General features: G+C 36.6%; 1 protein-coding gene across 1 annotated transcript in view; it reads right to left on the reverse strand.

Moving 5' to 3' along the window:
• Positions 1–8,182, reverse strand: part of st6galnac5a (ST6 (alpha-N-acetyl-neuraminyl-2,3-beta-galactosyl-1,3)-N-acetylgalactosaminide alpha-2,6-sialyltransferase 5a) — a 58,797-nt gene extending 50,615 nt beyond the window's left edge. Inside the window, exons 1-2 of the mRNA XM_051093219.1 lie at positions 7,974–8,182; positions 7,151–7,342 (exon numbers count right to left, since the gene is read on the reverse strand). Coding sequence (XP_050949176.1) covers positions 7,151–7,342; positions 7,974–7,988 — 207 coding nt within the window. The 5' untranslated portion in view covers positions 7,989–8,182. The remainder of the gene's footprint in view (positions 1–7,150; positions 7,343–7,973) is intronic.
• Positions 8,183–11,187: the final 3,005 nt, after the last annotated feature.

Raw genomic sequence — 11,187 nt, forward strand, 5'->3', positions numbered from 1 at the left:
TGGTCATCATTGTATGGAACAGAACAGCGTGAACATCTCCTTTGGTGTTTTACAGTGAAGAAAGTCCTACGAGATTGAAATGAAATGAGGGTGAGAAGATGACAGCTGAGTTTTTTTTGTTCATATCTCTTTAAGTTCTGTGAAACAGTAGAATGCACTGGCACACATCTCTTAGCATTTCAAAGAATCCAGCTGGGTTTAAAAGCATTTTAAACAGTATTTCATAATTCTATTTGCGTCCGTGTGCGGTTCTTCCAAACTGAGGCCTTCCAGTATCTTCAAACCACATTAGCAGGCTGTACGTTCTCTAACATGCTCTTGAGAATTGTTTCCTTTGAACTGGCAAGTCTGAATTTGGGGCAGTATAATATGCATTCTTTCTATACTGTCAGCCAGACATCACGGATGTAATGATGGACTTTTTAATCCACCCACATAATCCGACGGCAAACAAAACAATAAGCAGTACTTGGCATCTACTTTAAAGATTAAAACCCTGCCCATTTTAAAGTCTTAAAGCAGCATAAAAGCATGTGCAGTCCGCCGTCAGTTATACCACCAACTGCTTTCAAGCAGATTCATGCGCTTTGCTCTCATCTTTGACCTTACTGTCCTGAAAAATTCGCACATGCTGAAATTACACATTGCTTTCACACTGACATCCACCGATCTGGTGCAGAAACCCAAATTCAGAGCTGAATGAAATAGACCTCCCAGACATCTATTGAGGCTCAGACACTTAAACAGTACTTGAAAAGACATGCGCTGAATTCTGATCCTCCGCACTTGAGTCATACAGTCTGAAACAAAAGTTGAAACCACATTCATTAAACCACTAGCTATGATACTGGAATTTTTGTGGAATGTATGCACTTTTTTAGATAGAGAGAAAGAGGGAGAGAAAGAAAATGATATATTGATATAAGAAATAAGACAGTTTAAAATTTCAGTATTATCATATTTTTTATTAAACAGCACTACTACATCTAAGGTGTGGTTTAAAATAAAATAAAATAAAATAAAAATTGAATATCTGGAATCCGAGGGTGCAAAAAAAATCAAAATATTGACAAAATCTCCTTCAAAGTTGTACAGATGTAGTTCTTAGCAATGCATATTACTAATCCAAAATAAAGTTTTGATATATTTATGGTAGGTGATTTACAAAATATCTTCATGGACAACAATCTTTCCTAATATCCTAATGATTTTTGGCATAAAAGAAAAATCGATAATTTTGACCCAACGTATCGTTGGCTATTGCTACAAATACACCCTTGCTACTATGACTGGTTTTGTGGTCCATGGTCACATATATAAAATGTGGTTCAGTAGAACAAGAATTAATAAACATATGACAAACATTTTAAAATTATAGTAGACATATAATAATATAGAGTATCTCACATTTCAGCAACATTTTTAGTATATCTTCTTAAGGAACGATACTATAGAAATTAAACTTGGATATATTTTAGAGTAGTCAATGTGCAGCTTGTAGTGTATATTTACTGTTCCCTGAAAATAACTCAACACACAACCATTATTGTCAAAATAGCTGAGAACAAAAGTGAGTACATCCTAAGTGATAACAGCACTATGTCATTCAACCATGCAAAGCCACATGTCCTATTCATCATGTTCATGTTTTTGCCTGCTTGACAGGACCGTACAAAGTTGTGTAGTTTGTATTAGAGCAGTTAAAATTTGGTGCTTTGAGTATAATTCTCTCATACTGACCACTGGATGTTCAACAAAGCACCTTATGGCAAAGAACTCTCTGAAAATTTGAGAATGAGAATTGTTGTTCTCCTCAAAGATGGCCTAGGTTATGAGAGGTTCAGTAACGACCTGAAACTGAGTTACAGTATTGTGGCCAGGGTCATACAGAGGTTTTCCAAGACGGGTTCCATTCAGAATAGACCTCGCAAGGGTCGATCAACAAAGTTGAGTGCTCTTTCTGTGGTCAGGTGCAGAACCTGGCTTCAAAAAACAGATGCATGAGTGCTGCCAGCATTGCTTTAGATGTTGCAGAAGTAGAAGGTCTGCTTGCCAGTGCTCAGACCATATACTGCACACTGCAACAAGTCGGTTTGCACTGGCGTCATCCAAGAAGGAAGCCTTCAATCTGAAGGTGGCTTACAAGAAAGCCTGCAAACAGTTTGCTGAAGACAACCTGTCCAAGAGCACGAATTACTGGAACCATGTCCTGTGGTCTGATAAGACTAAGATAAACTTGTTTGGCTCAGATGGTGTCCAGCATGTGTGGTGATGCCCTGGTGAGGAGTACCAAGAAAATTGTGTCTCTCCTACAGTCAAGCATGGTGGTGGTAGCATCATGGTCTGGGGCTGCATGAGTGCTGCTGGTACTGGGGAGCTGCGGTTCATTGAGGGAAACATGGATTCCATTATGTACTGTACATTTCTGAAGCAGAACATGATGCCTTCCCTTCAGAAACTGGGCCAAACTGTTTTGCTCAGTTTTTCAACCTGATAATGACCCCAAACTCACCACCAAGATGACAATTACCTTGCTGAGGAAGGTGCAGGTGAAGGTGATCTGACCTGAACCCTATTGAGCACATATGGGGCATCCTCAACCGAAAGTGGAGAAGCACCATGTGTCTAACATCCAGCAGCTCCATGATGTCATTATAGAGGATTTGAAGAGGATCCCAGCAACAACCTGTGCAGCTCTGGTGAATTCCATGCCCAGAATGATTAAGGCAGTGCTAGATAACAATGGTCTGACACAAAATATTGACACTTTGGACACAGTTTTGACAAGTTCACTTAGGGTGTACTCACTTTTGTTGCCAGCTGTTTTGACAATAATGGCTGTATGTTGAGTTATTTTTAGGGGAATATACATAAATATACACCGCTAAACAAGTTGTACACTGACTACTCTAAAATATATCCAAGTTTCATTTCTATAGTATTGTCCCTTGAGAAGATGTACTAAAACGATTGCTGAAATTTGAGGGGTGGACTCACTTTTGTGAGATACTGTATAATATATGTATACAGTATACTGTATTTCACAAAGGCGTTACGACTCTAAGATCATTTAATATTACAAAACATCTGATGTCTGCACCTGTGTCTTTTTCAATAGCAAGAATTATTCAACAATAAAGAGCAAACATGTGTATACGTTGTCACTTACATTTAGTGATACATTTAGTGTCATGGAGAGTCCACATAGAAACAATTTGCTGCCTAGAATTATAAGGTTCTATCTGCATTCTAAGTACTTTTGAGATATTGAGCTTCATTCCTGAATGAATCAGCTGTTTGAATGAATCAAATGAGTGAATGACTCAATGATATTTACTGCCACCCGCTGGCACATTTAGCTTCTTATTTAGAGAGTATATATATATATATATATATATATATATATATATATGGTTACCATGACTTTCTTTATATGAACAAAAAATACTGAGATGTTTCTCAAATTATCTTCTTTTATGTTCCATAGTTTACATTAGGCCATTGCACCCTAACTGTTTGTGTGTAATAAACTTTGTGTTGAATTAAAAAAAACATCTTTCTTTCTAAGGCTACAATTTGTAATGTACACTTGATACTTTCTCATTTAACACAAAAATTAGCTTTAAATAATCTTTTGTATGTATTTTCACAGTCAAATTTATTTTACGATTAATTAAATTAATCTTTTAACTGTCCCCTCAGTGGGACGCCTAAGTTTACTTCACTGTATTACAAACAAATCCTAATGTACTCATGACAAACTATATATCGTTGGAAAGGTCTGAGACTCCTAAATAGATATTTTACTGCTGTTATTTGCTATAAATTATGTAGGAACAGTAATAGATTAATATATGACAAGAGTGCACCTCAAAAACCTCAAAGTCTTTTTCGTTGCCTTTTTCCCTGTCATGTTTTAGAGATCATAATAAATTATATATCAGCTGAAAGCTTAAAACCTCAAAATTCATCCTGTGAAAGCCATTTTAAAATCATTGGACATTGCTTTACCATGGAAATGGTACTTTAAAATTATATTACAAAATGTACTCATTCATGAATTATAATAATTTAAGTTTGGATAGTGCACTTTCACATCTTCGTTCAGAAATGGGGGTGACAGTCAAAGGGTTAATTAATCGACACATCACACAGTTAATTAGATTAAAATTTTTAATTAACTGACAGCCCTAATTATAAGTAAACCTCAACATATTAAATCAACATATTAAAATAAAAATCATTTTAAAAATCCATGTCATGCCCCCTTTAATTTATTAAAACAAATGTCATTATGAAATGAAATTGTTCAAAAAATGTCAACTCCAGCCATCAGAGACCTCCCAAAAAACCTGAGTGCTGGAAGACCAACCCATAGAGAGTCGTCAAAGTAACTCGGCAATCGATCACAGAGTCATTTGGCTTTGTCAACAGCTCTTCTGTGACTTAAAGTGCACAGAGACTACCATAACAGTACATTTTCTATCAGCCCTCGTGTGAACAACAATGGCAGTCACTAGCGGTGGCATCAGACAAGTGGTGTCAAATCTTATTGTAGAAAAATTGCTTTGGGTTTATCAATAACAGATAGAAGAGGGCAGTGAGGGATTTCGCTCCAGTTGAAGCTGATATTGCTAAAGGCAGGTGAGTATCGAACGGCCCGTCTGCCTGAGCCAGGGGTAAATAGTGATTAATGGGCGATGGAGGAAGGTTTCACAAAGAACTGTGCGAGTGCCTGCAATCTGACTCTTCTCTTCAGCCCTGCCCTACTCAAGCTCATGCAACTCTGTCGATTTCAACAAGACAAGGGAATTCAGTAATGGAAGTGAAATGGAAATATCTTTTTTTTTTTTAAATAAAACGGCTCAAACTAACCAAAGATGAGATTAGAGAACACCGCCAATGATTTTATCATTTTCCAAACTAATCTGGTTTATTGATTAGCCGTATCAGCAACTGAATAAGCTTTAAATCTGTCAGAATGGCTTAGGCAGTATTGACTGAACTGGATACCAATTTGGAAAAAAGCTAAGAGAAATATGTCTGCCTGTAGTCAGTGGTTACTATATTTTAAATGCCACCGTTCAATTTTTAACCACAAGACCTCCATTAATCAAAAATGCATTTAAGTACTTTCTATTGTGCTGTTGGCCTAGACAAAACTAGTTTCCACAAAGTCTATCAAAGCAACTGTTGTACACAATTCAAGCTTAAATGATGTTTAATCACAAGAATTTAAAAATAATAACACCAACAGACAAATTTTTCCAAACAGTGATGGTTTTTTTTTTGTAGACGAAGTCTGGTGGCAGAAAATGACAGTTTTCAATTGGCAGTCTATGGAAACCATGGAATAAAAGAATAAAAAAGGTAAATTTGAGTTTATATTTTAAAATTCTGACTTTATTCTCGCAATTCTGAGATTATATCTCACAATTCTGATAAGAAATATCAACTCATCATTCCCTCTTTTGAGTTTTTATACCACACTTCTGATTTTTTTCCCCCTTTAGAATGGACAAACTCGCTATTTTTGAGTTAAATTGAGTTATAAAGCTCAAAATATGAGATAGAAAAAAGCCAGTATTGTGAGATAAAATAAGTTAAATGTTATAGGTTTAAATAGTATTTCATGCTGCAAATGTAGGGATAATACAATATGCTCCCTATGAATTGCACATGTGAATATTATGTAGACCCATTGTTTAAATTAAACATATGCTTTTAAAAAAAAAGAGTAATTAGTCTGTCTGCTTAAACGTCTTTGTTTAGCTTGGTGTTTTTGACAACAGTGTTTTATAAAAATGATTTGCATTCCGAATCTCACATCCAAAAGCACAACCATACATTTTATCTCTTATTCTGTAGATTTTTCCCATTTCACTCCACTTGTTACCAGTGTTTTTCTGCCACCACAATGCGCACACAGCTGCAAATGATGTAACTGTGACGTCTACTCCAAATTGGTCTATAAGACAATGCAAACTCTGTAGGCAGACAGGGAGACCTGCGACACATTTCAGAGTAAGATCATTATTTTTTAAGTCAATGTCTCTAAAAGCTATTGAACATTTTCACCTTTATAACAGAGGGAAACATTTGGTGACAACATGTCCCAGTATGTATAGTATATTCCAGACTTCTACATTTCATAATTTAACATTTTACAATTTAATGGCAACTGAATTCACAATGAACATGAACTGGAAATGACCCAGTGATTAACTGTGTCTTCATCGCAGTAATCTCTTGAATATAAACGGATTAATATTATGTAACTTTTTTAATCTAAAATTGTCACTTGACTTTTGCATGCTGAGTGTCAGTATCTGTTCAAACCCTCTCCCCCATTATATTAGGACTGTTAGGCACAAAATTGCTACAGTACATAAAGTGCAGATTGCAAGTTATGGTCAAGCTTAAAGGTCAAACTCAGTTATAATGCTTAAACTGTTTCTCCATATAACAGATAATCGATTGTAACACTATTAGGAGCTAGAAGAAAATCAAAGCTATTAGTTCAACTATTAATAAAACTGTTAATAAATATTACATTGCATGGGTCAAAATGATTGATTTTTCTTAGGATTTTAAGTAAAGATCATGTTCCATGAAGATATTTTGTAAATTTTCTACCGTAAATATATATAAAACTTAATTTTTGGTTAGTAATATGCATTGCTAAGAACTTCATTTGGACAACTTTAAAGGCAGTTTCCTCAATATTTTAATTTCTTGCACCCTCAGATTCCAGATTTTCAAATAGTTGTATCTTAGCCAAATATTGTCCTATCCTAACAAACCATACAATAATGGAAAGCTTATTTATTCAGCTTTCAGATATGTTATATATATATATATATATATATATAAACATTGACCCTTATCATTGTTTTTTTTTTTTTTTTTTTTTTTTTTTTTTGTGGTCCATGTTCACATAAAGATATAAGAGATACAGATGATATCTCTTTTAAAAAGTGGTTTTAGCTCATGCAGCTTAAACCAGCTAATTACCACCTTAGGGTAGTGAGAAACTTGCTATTTTGTTCCAAAACACAGCTGGATTTTCCAGAAGGACATAGAAATAAGCATCACTCCGTTGGTTACAGACAATTAACTTCACTTGAATACATAAAGTAGAAGCGTTTACCTTGTGCTCAATGATGCTGCTATATCCCTGCAGTGCCGGAGGCGCGCGGGGAGCTCTGGTGGGCTCCACTTTCTCACCTGACGCGCCCTTAGACGCGCTGGATGCTGTAGTATTATTATTGTAGCTGACGCTGTACACGAACAACAGACTGGTGCACATGGTGATCGCTAGAAATACGGCTACTCCATGACGCTGGAAAACACGAGGGCAAAAGTTCAGATCCAACACAGAGCGCAAGGTCATAAATCATCACCAACTCATGCCCTCAGCGCAGTCAATTATAGGATACAAATCACATCTCCATGCTCAAATATTAATTAGATTGGGATTGAGATGGTAAGAACTTGCAGGTTCTTACTAAATGTTGACGCCTAAAACTAAAGCATCAGATCACGCAATAACGGTTTTGCAAATGCAACTTAAGTACAATATTACTGTGTGGGTATCACAGCAAGAATGAAAAAGCTACCTTATTTAAAAGAATGTTATTTATATAATAGTGCCATAGTAAAATAAGAAAACAGTTTGCATTATTTTGCAATGCATAAAGATGCATCGTATTCTTATAAAATGTTTTTAAAAGAATATTTTAAAAAGAAATGCACAAAAGCCATGTTCTTAAAGCAAAATTCCCTGTCCCCCAAAATTAATTTCCGACAAGTTATTATTCAGGAAATGGGGATTAAGGTTTTTTTTTTATTTTTTTTATTGTCTTTAATCTTATATCATTCAGCATGTGAAAGCAACAGAGAGCCGCAGTACTTCAACAACAATGCTGCACAGGAGAGATGCAAGACATTCAAACAGTTTTCTCTTCATTTACCATCGGTGTCTTCATCCTGAAGCCAGCTGGAATATTCCCGGGAATGTGCGCATGAAGATCCACTTTTTTCCCCGATTGTTGCTACTTCATCAGATTATGTCGTCATTAAATTGCCGCGCACCGCTCGCGCTGGGAGATGGCAGTGTGTGTGCTGCGCGCTAGGACTGAACCCATTCTTGAGAGCGGTGAGCAGAGCGCGATGTGACACCGCGCGGTCCTAAAGAGCTTTGGGTTTGACTGTGAACTCTAATTCAGCGTTTAGGACAAATTTATAACCATGAAAATACAATAAGCATATGTTGTAATAGGCTAATATATTTGTACGTAGTTTTATTTTTTCATGTGCGTACAACTGCGGTAGCCTAAAGCTCAATCCAGAACATTTGGTAAAAGCGGCAACTGCCAGTATTCTGCAATATAATTATGTTGCTTTCATATACCTAATTTCATATCTAAATTCCAAATAATTAAAGTCTTCCTGGGGGAAAAAAACCGTCTGCTATTAAATGGTGTAGCTGTTATCTTTGCAGCACAAACAGAAAATGCAGGGTTTAGTTTCAAACACCAGGAGTGAAATGTTACAATTCACCCATAATCTGGGTTAGTTGTAACATACCCTGGGGTAACATATAACATTATGCAACAAGGATTATGACAAAGAAAATGGATTTTGAAAGCTTTTTTTCAACACTGACTTTTCAACGTAATTGGTGTGTATTTGTTACATTAGATTCATGATAATAAAACAAATAATGTGCATGTGTTTAGCATGTTTGTTAATGTCTGACATAGCAATTGGCCATAATAAAACTGAACTTGAACACTTGAACATTTACAGACACCCCTCAGTTTGTCTTTCTATTCCAAGACCTAGGCATACTGAAATACAAAGAACATATAAATAAAACAAAAAAATTGCTTGGAGTAAGTTAACACATTTCGTTGATGTTACAACTAACTCAGAATTTTGCTGTTATAACCAACCCAGAGTTTTGCAGCCATGGCTCACTGTACAGTTAAAAGCCAAAACATTAGCACTAACAACTTGCATGAAAAATATCTACACAGTCACGCAATTTTATTCAACACTGCATAAATAATATTAATAAACTGGTACTAATTATTTATTAATTAATATTAAAATATGAAATTATTAAAAACAATAAATGAATGAAATTTTACTATCAATATTAAATTAAAACTGCCAGTAGATGGTGGCAAGTCACTGTCTTATGAGTGAGTCATTAAGTCATTCCTTCTACAGATTGGTTCAAATGACTGATTCATTCAGAAACTATGCACCCTGTCCCAAATGGCACACTTCGGGCCTGTCCAAATCGGACCCTAAACCTTCCTGGTCTTCCTCTGAGTCTGTATTTTTATGATATGATCGTGCTTTGACTGTTGGGTAGAAGTCTGCTACGGAGCTGGTCTCAGTGCAGGCTCGGCAGAAGTGCAGATCGAGGGTGCATAGCGGCCACAAGGGGGTGCTCACGAGCACCCTTCTTAAAGCTACACTTGAAAATGGAACATCCTACGATCTTGTGGACTTTACGAACATGTGCACGAACAAGTCCTCAAGACTGCAAGTGCACATGAAGTGTGCCATTTGGGACAGGGCTTTCATGCACACCTGCGGTCTTTGCAGATTTACAGTGGCCACCATATGCATGTGTTATTTGAAGATGCACAACAGTTCTGCTGTGGCTTTGTTTGGGCTATTTTCGTACTATTGTTTATCTCATTTGCAATGGTGCAGATATTCAAAAAAAAAAAATATATATAAACATAATTTAACTTTAATGAGTTTAACTACAAAGCAGGGACTGCCATCACAAAAGTAAATTAGGTATAAAAAGTTACTATTTTTTATCTCAAAAATGGTGTTTTTCTTTTCTAACATCTGCTGTGTCTGGCACAGGGTTCTACTTCTTCAAATGTACATTAAGGAACAAACTGAGAATGTGTCAAGTGAATAAGGTGATTTGTAACTTGATTTGTAAAGAAACTGGAAGTGTTACAACTGACCCGTGTTACAACCCCTGGCCTCCCTCTACTGGCATACCTGCAATTTTGAATTCAGTAGGCCTGCTGTCATAGTGTGCAATTATGCAATTAATAACACACTTACAATTTACCTTCCAAGGAAATATTCAACCCATAGCCTTATATTTAGTAAATTTTGTTCTAACTTAAATTAGAATACTTCATAAGACCAATAAAAACAAAAAACAAAAAACAACAACAACAACAAAAAACATTTTTAGTGAATTGTTGGCCTTCTGGAAAGTATGTTCATTTACTGTATATGTACTCAATACTTGGTAGGGGCTCATTTTGCTTTAATTAGTGCCTCAGTTCGGCGTGGCATGGAGGTGATCAGTCTGTGCCACTGCTGAGGTGGTATGGAAGCCCAGGTTTCTTTGCCAGTGGCCTTCAGGTCATCTTCATTTTTTGGTCTCTTGTTTCTCATTTTCCTCTTGACAATACCCCATAGATTCTCTATGGGGTTCAGGTCTGGTGAGTTTGCTGGCCAGTCAAGCACACCAACACCATGATCATTTTTTGGTGCTTCTGGCAGTCTGGGCAGTTGCCAAATCCTGTTGGAAAATGAAACATGCATCTTTAAAAAGCTGGTCAGCAGAAGGAAGCATGAAGTGCTCTAAAATTTCTTGGTAAACGGGTGCAGTGACTTTGGTTTTCAAAAAACACAGTGGACCAACACCAGCAGATGACATTGCACCTCAAATCATCACAGACTTTGGAAACTTAACATTGGACTTCAAGCTACTTGGGCTATGAGCTTCTCCACCCTTCCTCCAGACTCTAGGACCTTGGTTTCCAAAAGAAATACAAAACTTGCTCTCTGAAAAGAGGACTTTGGACCACTGGGCAACAGTCCATTTCTTCTTCTCCTTAGCCAGGTAAGACGCTTCTGACATTGTCTGTGGTTCAGGAGTGGTTTAAAAAAAGGAATACGACAACTGTAGCCAAATTCCTTGACACGTCTGTGTGTGGTGGTTCTTGATGCCTTGACCCCAGCCTCAGTCCATTCCTTGTGAAGTTCACCCAAATTCTTGAATCGATTTTGCTTGACAAGCCTCTCAAGGCTGCGGTTCTCTCGGCTGGTTGTGCATCTTTTTCTTCCACACTTTTTCCTTCCACTCAACTTTCTGTTAACATGCTTGGATACAGCACTCTGTGAACAGCCAGC

Source organism: Labeo rohita, chromosome 2 (assembly GCF_022985175.1).
Source record: "Labeo rohita strain BAU-BD-2019 chromosome 2, IGBB_LRoh.1.0, whole genome shotgun sequence".
Classification (NCBI taxonomy): domain Eukaryota; kingdom Metazoa; phylum Chordata; class Actinopteri; order Cypriniformes; family Cyprinidae; genus Labeo; species Labeo rohita.